This window comes from Oncorhynchus gorbuscha, linkage group LG19 (genome assembly GCF_021184085.1).
Source record: "Oncorhynchus gorbuscha isolate QuinsamMale2020 ecotype Even-year linkage group LG19, OgorEven_v1.0, whole genome shotgun sequence".
Lineage (NCBI taxonomy): Eukaryota > Metazoa > Chordata > Actinopteri > Salmoniformes > Salmonidae > Oncorhynchus > Oncorhynchus gorbuscha.
In genome coordinates, this window is record NC_060191.1 from 57,741,285 (window position 1) to 57,763,802 (window position 22,518).

Below are 22,518 nucleotides of genomic sequence, written 5' to 3' on the forward strand. Positions count from 1 at the left end.
CCTAGTGAATGACCTGCACAGAGCTGGGACCAAAGTAACAAAGCCTACCATCAGTAACACACTACGCCGCCAGGGACTCAAAATCCTGCAGTGCCAGACGTGTCCCCCTGCTTAAGCCAGTACATGTCCAGGTCCGTCTGACGTTTGCTAGAGAGCATTTGGATGATCCAGAAGAAGATTGGGAGAATGTCATATGGTCAGATGAAACCAAAATATAACTTTTTGGTAAAAACTCAACTCGTTGTGTTTGGAGGACAAAGAATGATGAGATGCATCCAAAGACCACCATACCTACTGAGAAGCATGGGGGTTGAAACATCATGCTTTGGGGCTGTTTTTCTGCATAGGGACCAGGACGACTGATCCGTGTAAAGGAAATAATGAATGGAGCCATGTATCGTGAGATTTTGAGTGAAAACCTCCTTCCATCAGCAAGGACATTGAAGATGAAACGTGGCTGGGTCTTTCAGCACGACAATGATCCCAAACACACCGCCCGGGCAACGAAGGAGTGACTTCGAAAGAAGCATTTCAAGGTCCTGGAGTGGCCTAGCCAGTCTCCAGATCTCAAACCCACAGAACATCTTTGGAGGGAGTTGAAATTCAGTGTTGCCCAGCAACAGCCCCAAAACATCACTGCTCTAGAGGATATCTGCATGGAGGAATGGGCCAAAATACCAGCAACAGTGTGTGAAAACATTTGACCTCTGTCATTGCCAACAAAGGGTATATAACAAAGTTGGCAGGACCCGGTTACGAACCCAGGTCTCCGGAGTGAGAAACAGTCACTTAACCAACTGAGCCACGAATAGTCGGCAGAACCCAGAAGATGAGGCAGACACAGCAGTACTTGAGACGGTGTATTTAATGAAGTAAAAAGTGAAGTTCTTCAGGAAAACATGTAACTCCACAACCTCAAAAGGAATTCCACAAGAACAAAGGTAATCCTCCAAGACAAAAAAGGTAAATCCACAAGGTGGAAGGTAAAGCACAAAAAGCCTCAAAAGATACTCAAAAACAAACAAACAAGAACAAAAAACAGAATTCCACAAGAGAGTCCACCGGGATCAACAAGAGTTCACAGAGTACTAGGGCTGGGTGCTAACATACAAACACAGAGCAAAGAACTGAGGAAAACAAAGGGTTTAAATACAATCAGGGGAAACGAGGCACAGGTGCAAATAATAATGGGGATCAAGGGAAAACAAAAGGTCAAAAGGCACAATGGGGGCATCTAGTGACCAAAAACCGGAACAACCCTGGCCAAATCCTGACAAAAGTATTGAGATAAACTTTTGTTATTGACCAAATACTTATTTTCCACCATAGTTGGCAAATAAATAAATTAAAAATCATACAATGTGATTTTCTGGAATTTGTTTTCTCATTTTGTCTGTCATAGTTGAAGTGTAACTATGATGAAAATTACAGGCCTCTCTCATCTTTTTAAGTGGGAGAACTTGCACAATTGGTGGCTGACTAAATACTTTTTTGCCCCACTGTATATGTGTACGTATGTGTATGTGTATATATATATATATATATATATATATATATATATATATATATATATATATATATATATATATATATATATATATATATAAAAATCATTATTTTTCTTAATCTTTTATTTTAATTGTATTTTTTTAAATGTGTTATTATTATATATTTTAACTTATTTTTTGTATCTTTTTTTTAAGACTGTCACATATGTGGAATGTGTTGTTGGTTGATTGAAAAACCAGAAAACTTAGTAAAACTTTAAATTGAAAAAAAAAGAAAATACATGGTAGTCTATTATGCAGTAATAATCACATTGTATGCAAAACAGAGTAATGTTGTCCGGAATACTGTGTAGAACACACACACACACACACACACACACACACACACACACACACACACACACACACACACACACACACACACACACACACACACACACACACACACACACACACACACACACACACACACACACACACACACAAAATAATAAATGATGCTGGACACTCAGTGAGAAGGGAATGAACTGGTTAAACTTCTCAAGAGAAACACTCAAATTTCAGTCTTCTGTGGATAGCCTGCATTTACATTTTCTGTATGGTAGTGTGACCTTTGACCTGTAGATGGTAGTAAAGGTATACTTTTGCTGTAGATCCACTTCCACAGCACAAACCTTCTGGACAAGTAGCCTACACATTTGTCCCTAGCATGTGTGTGTGTATTTGAAGCAAAAAAAGACTGAATATTGTAACACACTTTTATGATACAGATTCATTCCTCATTATGTAGCACTGCACAGCTATAGTTTTTTCAAATGCCAAATGCACCTGCAGCTGCAGGCTTATCTGAGTGACTTGTGTTGTGAGAAGAAAACCAGAATTCAAACAATAACTCCTGGATGTAATTTTATAATATTGTTCAATATTTTAAGTAACATATGGTAGCATACACGTTCCACATGGTAGCAAATCAAGATAGCTCGTTAGTTATATGTTACAACGTTACATTATATTGCCTTGCCAATGTTTGTGTGAATCCTATTCTCGCCGACCTTCCACATCAACAAGCGACGCACGCGCATCTTTGCTCAACTGTCTCCTGTCCCTATCGGTTTCACTGGGAAGACTTCCGGTTGTGTGTCATGGCGGCATGGTAAAGCTTGCTCAAAGGGAAAAATAACCAACCCGTACTGTCTTTTTTAGACAGCGGTTTGGGGATTTATTTCGGGCTTAACATCGCCACCAACGTCCACATTCGTATTGGGAATTGCAAGCACTCATTATCGGTCTCCATCCGCTCGGCCATGGCGGCACATAAACCAGTGGAATGGGTTCAGGCCGTGATAAATAGATTCGACGAGCAGGTAATAAAGTGTTTATGAGTTGGAAGTGGGAGGAACGTTAGTTAGCTGCAACCAGTTAATCTTTTGTAGATGGCTTGTGTCTGTAGCTAACTTATTTCTGCAATCGCAAAGTTTATGCTATCATGCTTTCTTGTTGTGTACAGTAGGTAGGTTGGTACTAGTATATAGACAAAGTAACGTTAATAAACGTTACGACACTTTTTATCTGTGGTTTAGATTGTGTAACAAACGTGTAAGTTACTTTCAGTTAGCAAGCTAACTAGTTAGCTACCCATGTAACTCGCTAGCTAGCCAACTAAACATGCATTTTCATGTTACATAGATTTTGGGTGTTGGTATAGCTATGACTGTTAATAGACGGCTAATAACACACAACGGCTAATATTGACTAATTCTGCCAGACAATTTGGGGAAAATATATCACTACCAGCTAGCTACTCATAAAGTTAGCTAATTGTAAACAAATGAGGTGTGACATGCACTGATTAAAATAAAAGGATTAAAATGAAGTACTCTAGCTTGTTACCTTGCACATTGTTACTAGTTTTATTAGGTTTGAGTCAACTGAATGGACATATGCCTCCCTCCCTGTTATGTCACATGCAGTGAAAAAAACCCCGAAGAAAGCACTCTCCTTGCATGCTGTCAGCCAACAGTCATGTTACCGAATGTGGGTTTGCAACCTGGCCATGTTTCTGCTCTGAGGTAAAGGCCTCAATACTAAGATAAAAAAGCATTATGGATCTGTACTAATTGGCAGACATACGTTTTTGTATAATACCTACTTCTATAATTACTACATCCTTAAAGTAATATATTAGTACTGTGAGTTTCTTAATCAAACACAGATTTGTGTGCTTATGTGCTTGTGGTCACCACAGCAGCAGTCTACAAGGCTCGCCCAACAACCACAGATTGTTGGTGACATTGACAAGTTAAGCAACTTTGATTGTTTTAAGTAGATATTGCTAGATTCTGGCAAATAAAGGAACAGTCCACCCTAAAACTATCTTTTGGTATTTGTTTCATTAGTCCATTGTTGACATAGTCCCAAAATGTTTTGCTTGTCAGCAATCAGGTTTTCAAGCTAGACTATATATACAAAAGAATGTGGCCACCCCTTTCAAATTAGCCATACCCGTTGCTGACAGGTGTATAGAATCGAGCACACAGCCATGCAATCTCCATAGACAAACATTGGCAATAGAATGGCCTTGCTCAAGAGCTCAGTGATGCTCAACGTGCACCGTCATAGGATGCCATCTTTACAACAAGTCAGTTTGTAAAATTTCTGCCCTGCTAGAGCTGCCCCGGTCAACTGTAAGTGCTGATATTGTTTAGTGGAGATGTCTAGGAACAACAATGGCTCAGCCGTGAAGTGAAACGTGTTGTACCAAGAAATTGTCTGTCCTCGGTTGCAACACTCATTACCATGTTCCAAACTGCCTCTGGAAGAATTGTCAGCACAGGAACTGTTAGTTGGGAGCTTCATGAAATGGGTTTCCATGGCCGAGCAGCCGCTCACAAGCCTAAGATCACAATGCAAAGCGTCGGCTGGAGGGGTGTAAAGCTCGCCGCCATTGGACTCTGGAGCCATGGAAACGCGTTCTCTGGAGTGATGAAAAATGCTTCACCATTTGGCAGTTTGACGGACAAATCTGGGTTTGCAGATGCCAGGAGAACGTCAACTGCCCGAATGCATAGTGCCAACTGTAAAGTTTGGTGGAGGAGGAATAATGGTCTGGGGCTGTTTCATTGTTTGGTCTAGGCCCCTTAGTTCTACTGAAGGGATATCTTAACGCTACAGCATACATTCTAGATGATTCTGTCGTTCCAACTTTGTGGCAACAATTTGGGGAAGGCCCTTTCCTGTTTTATCATGACAATGCCCCTGAGCACAAAGTGAGGTCCATACAGAAATGCTTTGTCGAGATCGGTGTGGAAGAACTTGATTTGCCTGCACAGTGCCGTTAACTCAACCCCATCAAACACCTTTGGGATGAATTGGAACGCCGACTGCGAGCCAGGCCAAATCGCCCAACATCAGTGCCCGACCTCACTAATGCTCTTGTGGCTGGATGGAAGGAAGTCCCAGCAGCAATGTGAGAACATCTAGTGGAAATCCTTCCCAGAAGAGTGGAGGCTGTTATAGCCGAATTGGGGGGGACCAACTCCCTATTAATGCCCATGATTTTGAAATGAGATGTGTGACAAGCAGGTTTCTATATACATTTGGTCATGTGGTATATGTAACTTTCAATATACAGCATATGCTATTGTCCAGAATTGATAGACTATCCCTTTAAGGGTGCCAAAGATTCCTCTAATGAACTTGAGATTTAAGCTGTGTGAGTCATTGGGTCAGGTAGTCTAGCCAGTCCATCAATCATTTTTTACATTGTCTGTTGTCCCTAACTGTTTCTCATCAGGAGTCATTATCAGTCACCATGTATCATATTGTAAGGTTGTAAACTTTCCAACAAGTCAGCTGGAGTATTTTATGTTGCTTGAGAGCTGGTATGTCTGTAGAGCAGCTCTGGTTTCCAATTTCATCCATTGGAAACTGGGCTTTGTCTGTTTTGGTCATCAAAGACCCCTGCCAAAGGGACTGAAACAGATGGTTCTGTTGGGATGGTTCTTGCAACCATGCTGCAGTGCAAGCAATGCTGCCAGAAATTCTTCACTTAAGACTCATTTGAGTGAAAGCTGTTCTACAAATATACTTGAGAAGGGTTAGGCCTAGTTTAGGGCTACCAGAGTTTGCACTATGCAATGGTTTGGATTTAGCCTAAACTTGCTTTAAATGCCATCGCGCACTGTCAACTGCCCTCAACTCCAGTACAACTTCAGGTATAAGACTCTCTCTCATACCTCCCTTTTATTTGCCTTTTTGAAAGGGAATATCAGCACTTTGTGTTCAGTTTGGGTAGGTTCTGGGCCTCTGGTGTCAGAGGCTACAGAGGGGTATTGTACCCAGATTTAGCGGCTCTGCTCGGCTTATTACAGTTTGATGAAAATATAATAAGGGATTAAAACCACCTTGTGTTAAGACTATTTAGACACCTCTAAGTCAGGGGTACTCAAGTACTATTTGAGAAGGTCGGGTCACACACATTTCCAAGGTGTCAAAGGTCCAGATGGATAATATAATTTATTGGCGTAGTAACAAACCCCCGCCTCGCAACCCCAAACTGTTCACACCCCTCTTGTTGGTGTTGAGAGAATGTTTCAGTTTCAAAGTCAATTTCCCACAATTCTACACATTTTGCACGGGGCAGAGATGTTTGCTGCTGTTTTTAAAGCTAATTTCCTGGAATTCTATGCATTCCTCCATGTCTTGCGTGTTTATATGATACCAGGGGTTGAAGCCTGACCAAGTAAAAAAATACAATAAATATACAGTGCAGCCTCATCATAAAATTGATTAAATAAAACATTTTCCTTGGCAGTCTACACACAATATCCCATAATTACAAAGTGAAAACAGTTAAGTATTCAGGCAATTTGCTATGAGACACGAAATTGAGCTCAGGTTCAATCCTGTTTTCATTGAGTATCCTTGTTGTTTCTACAACTTGATTGGAGTCCATCTGTGGTACATTCAATTGATTGGGCATGATTTGGAAAGGCACACATCTATATATATATATATATAAGTCCCACAGTTGACAGTGCATGTCAGAGCAAAAACCAAGCCTTGAGGTCGAAGGAATTGTCCGTAGAGTTCCGAGACAGGATTGTGTCGAGGCACAGATATGGGGGAAGGGTACAAACAATGTCTGCAGCATTGAAGGTCCCAAAGAACACAGTGGCCTCCATCATTCTTAAATGGAAGAAGTTTGGAACCACCAAGACAATTCCTATATTTGGCTGCCCCGCCAACTGAGAAATTGGCGGAGAAGGGCCTTGGTCCGGTAGGTGACCAAGAACCAGATGGTCACTGTGACAGAGCTCCAGAGTTCATCTGTGGAGATGGGAGAACTTTCCAGAAGGACAACCCTCTCTGCAGCATTCTACCAATCAGGACTTTATGGTGGAGTGGCCAGACGGAAGCCACTCCTCAGTAAAAGGTACATGACAACCCGCTTGGAGTTTGCAAAAGGCACCTAAAGACTCTGACCGTGAGAAACAAGATACTCTGGTCTGATGAAACCAAGATTGGACTCTTCGGCCTGAATGCAAAGAGTCACGCGTGGTGGAAGCAACATTCTGTGGGGATGGTTTTCAGTGGCAGTGACTGGGAGACTAGTCAGGATTGAGTGAAAGATGAATGGAGAAAAGTACAGCGAGATCCTTGATGAAAACCTGCTCCAGAGTGCTCAGGACCTCAGATTGGTGCAACAGTTCACTTTGCAACAGGACAATGACCCTAAGCACAAGCCAAGACAATGCACGTGTGGCTTCAGGACAAGTCTCTGAATGTCCTTGAGTGGCCCAGCCAGAGCCTGGACTTGAACCAAATCAAACATCTCTGGAGTGACCTGAAAATAGCTGTGAAGAGAAGCTCCCCATCCAACCTGACAGAGCTTGCGAGGATCTGCAGAGAAGAATGGGAGAAACTCTCTAAATACAGGTGTGCTATTCTTGTGGCGTCATACCCAAGAACACTTGAGGCTGTAGTTGCTGCCAAAGGTGCTTCAACCAAGTACGGACGAAAGGGTCTGAATACTTATGTCAATGTGATATTTCCGTTTTAAAATAAATATATAAATTAGCAAAAGGTAACTTTTTTTATTATGCGGTATTGTGTGTAGATTGATGGGGAAAAAAACAATTACAACCTTCTAAAATTGATGTAACAAAATGTGGAGGAAGTCGAGGGGTCTGAATACACACTATATATATTTTGACCCCGTTCTGGGTCCGAACATTGTCCGCCAGTTGATGATGGGGGCTGTAAGTCATAGGATTGTATGTGTTGGCTTTATGAGGGGAAGTTCATGCTCAGAATCAGATTTTCTGTGTGGTCCTTTCTTATTTTGTCCGGAAACAATGAAAGGGTTGTGAACATTGAACACTAAGTCTAAATCACAGTTTTTTTCAACTTCAGATTCCTTAATTGACTTTGTTGTTATACATGTCAAAATGCTCCCCCAGAGAGGTTGATGGATGCCAATGTGCTGTACTAGATTCATGAGAAAAGTACCTCAACCTAGTAGTATTTGGCCTCACAGCCCAGAATTGCCATATTTCCTGTCACGAACTCTGATACCTCCTGCGCCCCGACCTGTTGCTTTGGCCTGTTGATTTTCTTATTTGTATTTTGTTCATAGGTGTTTGTGTCAACACCTTCTGCTAGCCAGCTAGCTAGCTAGGTTGCAATGTAGCCCACTTCGCTTGGAATAGCGAACAAACATTTCCAGTGCTTTAGAAGCTGAGTGTATTACGCTCTTGTCCTGGACAATGTTGACAATCTGGAGTTCCATTGTGGCAATTGTTTGCTAGTGAGGATTACAGGAATGAAGTTGCAGGGTAGCCTAGTGGTTAGAGCGTTGGACTAGTAAGCGGAAGGTTGTAAGTTCAAACCCCCGAGCTGACAGGGTACAAATCTGTCGTTCTGCCCCTGAAGAGGCAGTTAACCCACTGTTCCTAGCCCATCATTGAAAATAAGAATTTGTTCTTAACTGAAAATACTATTCTTAGCAAGCAAATCAAGGGAGGGACTGTGAGATGTTCTGAGCAGATTGACATAAGGAATGGCTTTCCTGCACTGGTTCCTCCTCTCTTGATCTGACAGGTCCAGACATCCCACAGCAGGCAGTGCCCCATCTCTGGTAACCAAAGGCGTATGTTATCCTGCTCCTCGTGGGCCTTTGAAAGGTTTAACAAATTGTGTAAGGGGTAGAAATGGGCAGATTTATCCATTCCCTTCTCTGACCGTTGTATTGGGATGTTCAATGGTGAGAAAGGTCTCAGTCCCTGGAGCAAAAACTTTGCTACGAGTACTGGACATCAATAAGCTGCTCCCTAACATTATAAACCAGCATCAGGACATCAATAAGCTGCTCCCTAACATTATAAACCTGCATCAGGACATCAATAAGCTGCTCCCTAACATTATAAACCAGCATCAGGACAACAATAAGCTGCTCCTTAACATTATAAACCAGCATCAGGACATCAATAAGCTGCTCCCAAACATTATAAACCAGTATCAGGACAACAATAAGCTGCTCCCTAACATTATAAACCAGCATCAGGACAACAATAAGCTGCTCCCTAACATTATAAACCAGCATCAGGACATCAATAAGCTGCTCCTAAACATTTTAAACCAGTATTAGGACATCAATAAGCTGCTCCCTAACATTATAAACCAGCATCAGGACATCAATAAGCTGCTCCCAAACATTATAAACCAGTATCAGGACATCAATAAGCTGCTCCCAAACATTATAAACCAGCATCAGGACATCAATAAGCTGCTCCCAAACATTATAAACCAGTATCAGGACATCAATAAGCTGCTCCCAAACATTATAAACCAGCATCAGGACATCAATAAGCTGCTCCCAAACATTATAAACCAGCATCAGGACATCAATAAGCTGCTCCCAAACATTATAAACCAGTATCAGGACATCAATAAGCTGCTCCCTAACATTATAAACCAGTATCAGGACATCAATAAGCTGCTCCCAAACATTATAAACCTGCATCAGGACATCAATAAGCTGCTCCCAAACATTATAAACCAGTATCAGGACATCAATAAGCTGCTCCCTAACATTATAAACCAGTATCAGGACATCAATAAGCTGCTCCCAAACATTATAAACCTGCATCAGGACATCAATAAGCTGCTCCCAAACATTATAAACCAGTATCAGGACATCAATAAGCTGCTCCCTAACATTATAAACCAGTATCAGGACATCAATAAGCTGCTCCCAAACATTATAAACCTGCATCAGGACATCAATAAGCTGCTCCCAAACATTATAAACCAGTATCAGGACATCAATAAGCTGCTCCCTAACATTATAAACCAGTATCAGGACATCAATAAGCTGCTCCCAAACATTATAAACCTGCATCAGGACATCAATAAGCTGCTCCCAAACATTATAAACCTGCATCAGGACATCAATAAGCTGCTCCCTAACATTATAAACCTGCATCAGGACATCAATAAGCTGCTCCCAAACATTATAAACCTGCATCAGGACATCAATAAGCTGCTCCCTAACATATTAAACCAGCATCAGGAAATTGAGTCTCATAGTTAATGTGGGATTCAATGACATTGTAAAGGGCAGCTCAGAACGGCTTTTAAAGAATTGATTGGATCAGCAAGCACCCTTTAATATATGTCCCTCTGCCCTCCCTAAATCGTGGCTTTGAATGTTTCAGCAGACTTTTAGCCCTCCAAAACTGACTACGAGACTTGCAGCTCTGGGTGTAACATTTTTTGGACAATTTTGATTACCTTCTGGAAGCAAAGCTAGATTTATAAGGAGGATGGGATCCACCCAAATCATTTTGATTCCTGGATCCTTTCACAGCATTCTAAGGCAGCATTGAGACAATTACTTATAATTGTCTCAAGCACAGCTCAGTTAATCCCTAACATTAAGATGTCATAATGGTTCAGCAAATGTACATTATCCCAGGGGTGTTGGAAGACTCAATGTAAGCAACCTAATTGATTTTCCTCTTACTGCCATGAATGCCTCTGCTGATCCCACAGCTATTGTATGCAGTAGGTATGTGTTTATGAACCAGTTATACTGTTAGCACTGAGGCGGTGTACCCTAGTAGGAAGTCCACTGTGTGCAGCTCACCCTGCACTAATATAAATAACATGAGAATGTGCTTCTACACCTGCATTGCTTGCTGTTTGGGGTTTTAGGCTGGGTTTCTGTACAGCACTTTGAGATATCAGCTGATGTACGAAGGGCTATATAAATACATTTGATTTGATTTATTAATGCAAAGCTAGCCGGTTAAGCAATGAAAACAATCAAGCCTCCTTGAAAAGTGCTAAAAATAGCCAACGTTAACATATGTAGCTTCAGAAACAAGGTTCATGAAATCAATAATTTGCTAATAACAGATGACAATCTCTGAAACTCACATAGATAGTTAACAAGGCATGTCCTATAGGCTGTAGTTGTGTCGCACCTGAATTACTAAATAGAGCTATGGCAACATGGAACTCTAATCCACATCAGTTAACTGATGCAAGCAGTAGAATCGGATAAAAGAAATACAGCTATAAATGCACCTTATGGAACAGCGGGGAATATGAAGAGACACATACAGGTACAGACACGCACACGGGCGCTAGCACACACTCTACACACGTACATTGTAATATTGTTGTGTAATGGATTCATACATTTTGTGTTGTTGATAACAATTGGTAAGACAGACAAACATTGTCTTATTATATGGTGTCCCTTCCATTAATGAATTGATGGTATTCTAAGAGAAAGGCCCTTGTATTCGCATGAAGATCATTGAGTCAAATGTTTTATGTTACACAAATTATACATAATTCTTCTTAATGTGAATGTTCTAAACTTCCCATCAAGGGACAATAACAGTTCTCTTTTCATGAAAAATAGGCCTCACTTTAATTAAATTTCTTCTCATGGCCCTGTCCTCTCATCCAATGTTTCTCTCCTTTCCCCTGTTTACCCCGATCATGTAATCCGAACACAGTGCTTTGGTGTGTACGTATACAATGTTAATCAGCTCTGCCAAAGTGCACATACGGGAAGAGATGGCTCCATGACCTTTCAGAAATTCCAATCCCGGCCTGTGAAACAAAGTGCTTACTGTCTATGGTCCCGGACAGACCGGAGCTGAACTGGATGTGAAAGATTTGAAGCAGGGATGGTCCCGTGTGGACAGTGTGCACTCCAGTTCAGACTCCTGATTATTTTCTTACACCCCTGTCTTGGGACGTAAATTCCCAGGCCCCAGTGGTAAAGTGGATCCCGATAGTAAGCAGTCATAGGTCTGCTGCTTAAGGCTCATTAACACTCCAGGCCTGATGTGCTCTGCATACGCACTAGCCAGCTACACCTCTAGGCAAGCTTAAAGGGGCTCCTCCTGCCCACAAGGTCTGGCCCAGCTGTGGATGTGATGTCTTTGTTCACACAGATGTAGCCTGCAGGTGTACAGCTGTGGGTGTACACCAGAGTTGTGGCAGGGCGAGGTTCTTGATGGCAACAGTGCTTCATTGTTCTGACTGCATGACGTCTGTTCCTTGCCCTTCGTCAGGTGTCGTAGGCGTCCTCATAGCACCAGAGGTGTGGCATAACACTAGTGTGAAAAATATTAAATGTAGATATGTCTAGTTTGGATGTGTAGACATGTGTAAACACAGGATAAGAAGGTGAAACCATGGCTTCATGTAATTCTATTAGTCTTGCTAAAACCTGCTGCAAATAGTGCTTTTGGAAATTATTCAGATCCCTTGACTTTTTCCACATTTTGTTATGTTACCGCCTTATTAAAAAAATATATTGTATCGCAATCTTCACACAATACCCCATAATGACGAAGTGAAAACCAGTTTTTAGATTTTTTGCAAATGTATTAAAACAACCTACTTTAAACCCCTTTTCTCTCCCCCTATTTCGTGATATCCAATTGGTAGTTAGTCTTGCCCCGTAGTTGCAACTCCCGTGCGGACTCGGCAAAGGTCGAGAGCCATGCGTCCTCTGAAACACGACCCTCGCCAAGCTGCACTGCTACTTGACACACTGCTCGCTTAACCCAGAAGCCAGCCGCACCAAGATGTCGGAGGAAACACTGTACAACTGGTGACCGAAGCCAGCGTGCAGGCGCCCGGCTGCCACAAGGAGTTAGAGCGCAATGGGACAAGAACATCCCAGCCGGCCAAACCCTCCCCTAACCCGGACGACTTTGGGCCAATTGTGCACCGCCTCATAGGTCTCCCAGCCGGGGACCAAATCCGGATCTGTAGTGACGCCTCTTGCACTGCGATACAGTGCCTTAGACCGCAGGCGCTACTCGGGAGGCCGATAGAAATACCTTATTTACATACGTATTCAGACTCTTTGCTATGAGCCTCGAAATTGAGCTCCGGTGCGTCCTGTTTCCATTGATCATCTTTGAGATGTTTCTACAGCTTGATTGGAGTCCAGCTGTGTAAATTCAATTGATTGGATATGATTTGGAAAGGCATACATCTGTCTATATAAGGTCCCACAGTTGCCAGTGCATGTCAGAGCAAATACCAAGCCATGAGGTCGAAGGAATTGTCTGTAGAGCTCCGAGACAGGAATGTGTCGAGGCACAGATCTGGGAAAGGGTACCAAAAAATGTGGAGGAAACCTGGCACAATCCCTATGGTGAAGCATGGTGGTGGCAGCATCCTGCTGTGGGGATATTTTTCAGGGACTGGGAAACTAGTTAGGATCGAGAGACAGGTGAATGGTGCGAAGTACAGAGAGATCCCTGATGAAAACCTGCTCCAGTGCACTCAGGACCTCAAACTGGGGTGAATGTTCAACTTCCAACAGGACAACAACCCTAAGCACACAGTCAAGACAACGCAGGAGTGGCTTCGGGACAAGTTACTGAATGTCCTTGAGTGGCCCAGCCAGAGCCCAGACTTGAACCCGATCAAACATCTCCAGAGAGACCTGAAAATAGTTGTGCAGCGACGCGCTCCATCCAACCTGACAGAGCTTGAGAGGATCTGCAGAGAAGAATGGGAGAAACTCCCCAAATACAGGTGTGCCAAGCTTTTAACGTCATAGCCAAGAAGACTCGAGGCTGTAGTTGCTGCCAAAGGTGCTTCAACAAAGTACTGAGTAAAAGGTCTGGATACTTATGTAAATGTATTTCCGTTCTTAACTTTTAAAATAAATGTGCAAATATTTCAAAAAGCCTGTAGATTGAGAAATAAACAATTGAATCCATTTTAGAATAAGACTAACGTAACAAAATGTGGAAACATGTAGGGGTCTGAATACTTTCCGAAGGCACTGTGTGGTCCACTGTCTAACGCGTTCACCCGTGGCTAGATTCTCTTGTGACTTTAGAATATTTTTTTTCTTTCTCTTAGCTTCCCGTTAAAACAGGACATCAGAACAACCACACCAAAGTCAGCACAGAGCACAACAAGGAATGTCTCATCAACATCTCTAAGTACAAGTTCTCCCTCGTCATCAGTGGCCTCACGAACATACTAAAAAATGTGAACAACATGGTAAGTGGAGCTTTTAACTTAACACTTAGCTGTTTATTTGACTTTAGCATGAGTAATGGGCATCACTACATTGCACGTCATCAACCCTACTAGAGGCCGACCGAGTAATCGGCATGGCCGATTTAACTTGAAATCGGCCCTAATTTTCATAACAGTCGGTAATCAGCATTTTTGGACGCCGATTACATTTCAATTCACGAGGAGACTGCGTGGCTGGCTGACCACCTGTTATGTGAGTGCAGCAAGGAGCCAAGGTAAGTTCTAGCTAGCATTAAACTTATATTATAAAAAAACAATACATCTTAACTAGTTAACTACACATGCTTGATGATATTACTAATTAACTAGCTTGTTCTGCGTTTCATATAATCAATGTCATGCCTGTTAATTTGTCATCAAATCACAGCCTACTTCGCCAAACGGGTGATGATTTAACAAAAGCGCATTTTCAAAAATCATTGCACAAATATACCTAACCATAAAACATCAATGCCTTTCTTAAAATCAATACACAAGTATATTCTTTAAAACCTGCTTATTTAGTTAATTTATTTTAATGTTAGCAGGCAATATTAACTTGTTATGGCTGCAATCCCAATAACGGGATAAGTGTCATCAACAACCGCTGAATAGCATAGCGCTACATTCAATAAATATTACTAAAAATATTAATATTCATGAAATCACAAGTGCAATATAGGAAAACAGCCTTTTGTTAAATTATGCATTTCTTTTTTTTCTTCTTTTAAATAGATTTTTTACCCCTTTTTTTCCTCCCCAATTTCATGGTATCCAATTGTTGTAGTAGCTACTATCTTGTCTCATCGCTACAACTCCTGTACGGGCTCGGGAGAGACGAAGGTTGAAAGTCATGCGTCCTCCGATACACAACCCAACCAGCCATACTGCTTCTTAACACAGCGCGCATCCAACCCGGAAGCCAATGTGTCGGAGGGTACATCGTGCACCTGGCAACCTTGGCTAGCGCTCACTGCGCTCGGCCCGCCACAGGAGTCGCTGGTGCGCGATGAGACAAGGACATCCCTACCGACCAAGCCCTCCCTAACCCGGACGACGCTAGGCCAGTTGTGCGTCGTCCCATGGACCTCCCGGTCGCGGCCGGTTACGTCAAAGCCTGGGCGCGAACCCAGGGACTCTGATGGCACAGCTGGCGCTTCAGTACAGCTCCCTTAACCACTGCGCCACCCGGGAGGCCCTGAAATGATGCTTTTAAGTGAAAGCAATCCAAGCGTTTGTTTATCGATCGTACGACAAAACATTAAGTACACTTATCATCAGGAAGCTTGGTCACGAAAATCAGAAAAGCAATCAAATTAATCGTTTACTATTGATGATCTTCGGATGTTTTCACTCACGAGACTTCCAGTTACACAACAAATGTTCCTTTTGTTCCAGAAAGATTATTTTTATATCCAAAATACCTCCGTTTGTTTGGCGCGTTATATTCAGAAATCCACAGGAAATAGCGGTCACGACAACACAGGTAAATTCCAAATAGTTTCCATAATGTCCACAGAAACATGTCAATTTTTTTGTATAATCAATCCTCAGGTTGTTTTTAAAATATATAATCGATAATATATCAACCGCAAATGTCTTTCACAGTAGGAGAGGGAAAAGCAATACCTATCCAAAGTCTGTTGCGCGAGCAAAACTCATGTGACCACTTGACGCGATGTTATCGTTCTGGCTAATTTTTCAAAATAAAAGCCTGAAACTATGTCTGAAGGCTGGTGACACCTTGAGGAAGCCACAGGAAAAGGAATCTGGTTCATATCCCTTTTAAATCCAGCAAAGGGTGGCTATGGAACATGGAGTTTTCAAAATAGAAGCCACTTCCTGTTTTGATTTTCCTCAGGGTTTCGCCTGCAATATCAGTTCTGTTATACTCACAGACAATGTTTTGACAGTTTTGGAAACTTTAAAGTGTTTTCTATCCAATACTAATGATAATATGCATATATTAGCAACTGAGACTGAGGCGCTGGCCGTTTACAATGGGCACCTTTTCATCCAAGCTACTCAATACTTCCCCTGCAGCCATAAAAAGTTAACTAGGGAAATTGTGTCGCTTCTCTTGCGTTCATTGCAAGCATAGTCAGGGTATATGCAACAGTTTGGGCCGCCTGGTTTGTTTCGAACTGTATGAAGACCATTTCTTCCTAACAAAGACCTTAAATAATTTGCCAGTATTTTACAGAATTATGACATAACATTGAAGGTTGTGCAATGTGACAGCAATATTTAGACTTAGGGATGCCACCCGTTAGATAAAATACGGAACAGCTCCGTATTTCACTGAAAGAATATACTTTTTTCCCCCAAAGTGATTTGACCATATTAATGACCCAAGGCTCGTATTTCTGTGTTTATTATAATTAAGTCTCTGATTTGATAGAGCAGTCTGGCTGAGCGGTGGTAGGCAGCAGCATGCTCATATGCATTCATGCAAACAGCACTTTCCTGCGTTTGCCAGCAGCTCTTTGCATTGCTTGGAGCAATAGCGCTGCTTATGACTTCAAGCCTATCAACTCCTGAGATTAGGCTGGCAATGTCACGTTCTGACCTTAGTTCTTTTGTTATGTCTTTTGTTTTAGTATGGTCAGGACGTGAGTTGGGTGGGTTGTCCCTTTTTCTATGTTGTGTTTTGATTTTGCCTGGTATGGTTCTCAGAGGCAGGTGTCGTTAGTTGTCTCTGATTGAGAATCATACTTAGGTAGCCTTTTCCCACGTGTGTTTCGTGGGTGATTATTTTCTGTTGTGTGTATGTCACCTTTCAGAACTGTTTCGTTCCTCCTTTGTTATTTTTTTGTGTTCTCGGTTTAATAAATATATGACGAACACTTACCACGCTGCACATTGGTCCTCACCTTCTTCCACCAACGACCGTTACAGGCAATATTATAGTGCCTATAAGAACATCCAATAGTCAAAGGTATATGAAATACAAATGGTATAGAGAGAAATAGTCCTATAATAACTACAACCTAAAACTTCTTACCTAGGAATATTGAAGACTCATGTTAAAAGGAACCACCAGCTTTCATATGTTCTCATGTTCTGAGCAAGGAACTTATACGTTAGCTTTCTTACATGGCACATATTGCACTTTTACTTTCTTCTCCAACACTTTGTTTTTGCATTATTTAAACCAAATTGAACATGTTTCATTTATTTGAGACTAAATTGATTTTATTGATGTGTTATATTAAGTTAAAATAAGGGTTAATTCAGCATTGTCATTATTACAAATATATATATACAGTGGGGAGAACAAGTATTTGATACAGTGCCGATTTTGCAGGTTTTCCTACTTACAAAGCATGTAGAGGTCTGTAATTTTTATCATAGGTACACTTCAACTGCGAGAGACGGAATCTAAAACAAACATCCAGAAAATCACATTGTAGGAATTAATTAATAATTAATGAATTAGTAATTAATTTGCATTTTATTGCATGACATAAGTATTTGATCTCCTACCATCCAGTAAGAATTCTGGCTCTCACAGACCTGTTAGTTTTTCTTTAAGAAGCCCTCTTGTTCTCCACTCATTACCTGTATTAACTGCACCTGTTTGAACTCGTTACCTGTATAAAAGACACCTGTCCACACACTCAATCAAACAGACTCCAACCTCTCCACAATGGCCAAGACCAGAGAGGGTGTCAGGACATCAGGGATAAATTGTAGACCTGCACAAGGCTGGGATGGGCTACAGGACAATAGGCAAGCAGCTTGGTGAGAAGGCAACAACTGTTGGCGCAATTATTAGAAAATGGAAGAAGTTCAAGATGATGGTCAATTACCCTCGGTGTGGGGCTTCATGCAAGATCTCACCTCGTGGGGCATCAATGATCATGAGGAAGGTGAGCGATCAGCCCAGAACTACACGGCAGGACCTGGTCAATGACCTGAAGAGAGCTGGGACCACAGTCTCAAAGAAAACCATTAGTAAAACACTACGCCGTCATGGATTAAAATCATGCAGCGCACGCAAGGTCCCGCTGCTCAAGCCAGCGCATGTCCAGGCCCGTCTGAAGTTTGCCATTGACCATCTGGATGATCCAGAGGAGGAATGGGAGAAGGTCATGTGGTCTGATGAGACAAAAATAGAGCTTTTTGGTCTAAACTCCACTCGCCGTGTTTGGAGGAATAAGGATGAGTACAACCCCAATAACACCATCCCAACCGTGAAGCATGGAGGTGGAAATATCATTAATTGGGTATGCTTTTCTGCAAAGGGGACAGGATGACTGCACCGTATTGAGGGGAGGATGGATGGGGCCATGTATCGCGAGATCTTGGCCAACAACCTCCTTCCCTCAGTAAGAGCATTGAAGATGGGTCGTGGCTGGGTCTTCCAGCATGACAACGACCTGAAACACACAGCCAGGGCAACTAAGGAGTGGCTCCGTAAGAAGCATCTCAAGGTCCTGGAGTGGCCTAGCCAGTCTCCAGACCTGAACCCAATAGAAAATCTTTGGAGGGAGCTGAAAGTCCGTATTGCCCAGCGACAGCCCCGAAACCTGAAGGATCTGGAGAAGGTCTGTATGGAGGAGTGGGCCAAAATCCCTGCTGCAGTGTGTGCAAACCTGGTCAAGAACTACAGGAAACGTATGATCTCTGTAATTGCAAACAAAGGTTTCTGTACCAAATATTAAGTTCTGCTTTTCTGATGTATCAAATACTTATGTCATGCAATAAAATGCAAATTAATTACTTAAAAATCATACAATGTGATTTTCTGGATTTTTGTTTTAGATTCCGTTTCGCACAGTTGATGTGTACCTATGATAAACAATTACAGACCTCTACATGCTTTGTAAGTAGGATAACCTGCAAAATCAGCAGTGTATCAAATACTTGTTCTCCCCACTGTATAAGATCTTTTTAAAATCTGTTAAAAAAATCAGTCAAGGTTTATATATATATATATATATATATATGTGTGTGTGTGTAAGAATTGACCGATTAAAAAAAAAAAAAAAAAAAAAAAAAAAAAAAAAAAAATCGGTATTGGCTTTTCTTGGTCCTCCAGTAATCGGTATAGGCGTTGAAAAATCATAATCGGTCGACCTCTAAACCCTACCTTCTAGTAGGCATGTGTATTGTGTGAAAACTCCCAATTCAACCAAGTGTAGGATGCACACAAAGGGCTGGAAGTGTTGTTTGCTGAATCACTGTGTCATCTGTGTCTGTAACCTCTCCTCTCTCCAGCGTATATTTGGGGAAGCTGCTGAGAAGAACCTCTACCTCTCCCAGCTAATTATCCTGGACACACTGGAGAAGTGCCTAGCATCGGTGAGGAAACCCCCATACAGTCTGCATCCACTGTATCCCACCGTACATTACCTTTAGTTGGTCTTCTAACTTATCCCACTACAGTTGTTTGTGGGTGCTTGTGTATAAACCGTTCTCCATTTTAGTTTTTAGTCCTCCCAACTCACAGTTTTCTGTTATTGAATATTATCAGTCAAGAGCACTGGCCTCAATATATTGGCTCTTATTGCACCAATATTCTAAAACGCTATGGGTCTTCCAACACAACGTCAGCATTACTTTGGTTGGCTGGATCTCTGTTCTGTCTCTCTCTGTTTTTTTCCAGACAGACCTCTGTTAATACACTTAAACCTCTTCCTTCAGTCGTGCTTTCTCTTCACCTCTGAAATAGGTGCCTCTGCTCTGATCTGTTCTGTAACTGTGCAGCAGAAGATTACATTTGCAGGTGTTTCCTTGACTTTTGTTAGTGCTTTCACTGCCTCCAATGGGATTCCTGGACGTTTCCTGTATAGGTTTTTCATTAGTGCATGTTGTCAGATAGAAGCCAGCTGCTCCCCTCATGGATGCTATGGAACTCTCGTTTTGAATTTGACATCTTACGTTTTAAAATGTAAGTATAGTAGTTGTGTTGTTTTGTGTTCGACTATTTCCTACATAAGGGTGAGCAACAGGTTTTGCATGCAGTTGTATGCAATCTGTCCTGGTATGAGGCTGCCAATTTGACCCAACGAGTTTTGGAAATGAGCCAATGGGAGCGCTGGTGAATCCCAGGTGGGACATGCTGTGCTTTTGCCCCAAAGAGAGGCACTTTAACCCACACATGTATTGCATATCCAGCTGCATGAGGCACTTTAACCCACACATGTATTGCATATCCAGCTGGATAAATCCAAAGTACAGTAGTGGCCAAGAGTTTTGAGAATGATACACATGTACATTTTCACAAAGTCTGCTGCCTCAGTTTGTATGATAGCAATTTGCATATACTCCAGAATGTTATGAAGAGATACATTTGCAATTGATTGCAAAGTGTCATGTTTTGTCATTTATTATCTTGTCTTGTCCCTGTGCTTCCCATTCTATTCGTTTCCCTCTGCTGGTCTTATTAGGTTCTTTCCCTCTTTCTATCCCTCTCTCTCCCCCTCCCTCTCTCACTCTCTCGCTCTCTCTTCTCTCTTTCGTTCCGTTCCTGCTCCCAGCTGTTCCTATTCCCCTAATCAATCATTTAGTCTTCCCACACCTGTTCCCGATCCTTTCCCCTGATTAGAGTCCCTATTTCTTCCTTTGTGTTCCGTTCCTGTCCTGTCGGTTCCTTGTCTAGAATTCACCGTGCTGTGTTTGTGTATCGCCCTGTCGTGTCGTGTTTTCCTCAGATGCTGCGTGGTGAGCAGGTGTCTGAGTCTGTCTGGTTCAAGTGCCTTCCCGAGGCAACCTGCTGTTCACCTGCTGTTCAAGATCGAGTCTCCAGTTTGTCCTCGTCATTTCGAGTGAAAGTTGTGTTTTTTGTTTGTATTTACTTTACTGGATTAAAGACTCTGTTTTCGCCAAGTCGCTTTTGGGTCCTCTTTCACCTGCATGACACAAAGTCCCTCTTTGCCATGCAAATGAACTAAATCCCCAAACAACATGTCCACTGCATTTCAGCCCTGCCATAAAAGGACCAGCTGACATCATGTCAGTGATTCTCTTGTTAACAAATCAAATCAAATCAAATTTATTTGTCACATACACATGGTTAGCAGATGTTAATGCGAGTGTAGCGAAATGCTTGTGCTTCTAGTTCTGACAATGCAGTAATAATCAACAAGTAATCTAACTAACAATTCCTAAACTACTGTCTTATACACAGTGTAAGGGGATAAAGAATATGTACATAAGGATATATGAATGAGTGATGGTACAGAGCAGCATAGGCAAGATACAGTAGATGGTATCAAGTACAGTATATACATATAAGATGAGTATGTAAACAAAGTGGCATAGTTAAAGTGGCTAGTGATACATGTATAACATAAGGATGCAGTCGATGATATAGAGTACAGTATATACGTATGCATATGAGATTAATAATGTAGGGTAAGTAACATTATATAAGGTAGCATTGTTTAAAGTGGCTAGTGATATATTTACATCATTCCCATCAATTCCCATTATTAAAGTGGCTGGAGTTGAGTCAGTGTCAGTGTGTTGGCAGCGGCCACTCAATGTTAGTGGTGGCTGTTTAACAGTCTGATGGCCTTGAGATAGAAGCTGTTTTTCAGTCTCTCGGTCCCAGCTTTGATGCACCTGTACTGACCTCGCCTTCTGGATGATAGCGGGGTGAACAGGCAGTGGTTCGGGTGGTTGCTGTCCTTGATGATCTTTATGGCCTTCCTGTAACATCGGGTGGTGTAGGTGGCCTGAAGGGCAGGTAGTTTGCCCCCGGTGATGCGTTGTGCAGACCTCACTACCCTCTGGAGAGCCTTACAGTTGAGGGCGGAGCAGTTGCCGTACCAGGCGGTGATACAGCCCGCCAGGATGCTCTCGATTGTGCATCTGTAGAAGTTTGTGAGTGCTTTTGGTGACAAGCCGAATTTCTTCAGCCTCCTGAGGTTGAAGAGGCGCTGCTGCGCCTTCTTCACGATGCTGTCTGTGTGAGTGGACAAATTCAGTTTGTCTGTGATGTGTATGCCGAGGAACTTAAAACTTGCTACCCTCTCCACTACTGTTCCATCGATGTGGATAGGGGGGTGTTCCCTCTGCTGTTTCCTGAATTCCACAATCATCTCCTTAGTTTTGTTGACGTTGAGTGTGAGGTTATTTTCCTGACACCACACTCCGAGGGCCCTCACCTCCTCCCTGTAGGCCGTCTCGTCGTTGTTGGTAATCAAGCCTACCACTGTTGTGTCGTCCGCAAACTTGATGATTGAGTTGGAGGCGTGCATGGCCACGCAGTCGTGGGTGAACAGGGAGTACAGGAGAGGGCTCAGAACGCACCCTTGTGGGGCCCCAGTATTGAGGATCAGAGGGGAGGAGATGTTGTTACCTATCCTCACCACCTGGGGGCGGCCCGTCAGGAAGTCCAGTACCCAGTTGCACAGGGCGGGGTCGAGACCCAGGGTCTCGAGCTTGATGACGAGCTTGGAGGGTACTATGGTGTTGAATGCCGAGC

The 22,518-nt window shown here is 42.4% G+C and overlaps 1 protein-coding gene across 6 annotated transcripts in view; it reads left to right on the plus strand.

Annotated features, from left to right (window-relative positions):
• Positions 1–2,641: 2,641 nt before the first annotated feature.
• Positions 2,642–22,518, plus strand: part of nf1a (neurofibromin 1a) — a 117,021-nt gene continuing 97,144 nt past the window's right edge. For all 6 annotated transcript variants that reach the window (XR_006833559.1, XM_046313983.1, XM_046313984.1 and 3 more), the window contains exons 1-3: positions 2,642–2,872; positions 13,920–14,063; positions 19,305–19,388. Coding sequence is in view for 5 of the 6 variants with exons in the window: in XM_046313983.1 (XP_046169939.1) it covers positions 2,813–2,872; positions 13,920–14,063; positions 19,305–19,388 (288 nt within the window). In the remaining variant the exon portion in view is untranslated. The remainder of the gene's footprint in view (positions 2,873–13,919; positions 14,064–19,304; positions 19,389–22,518) is intronic.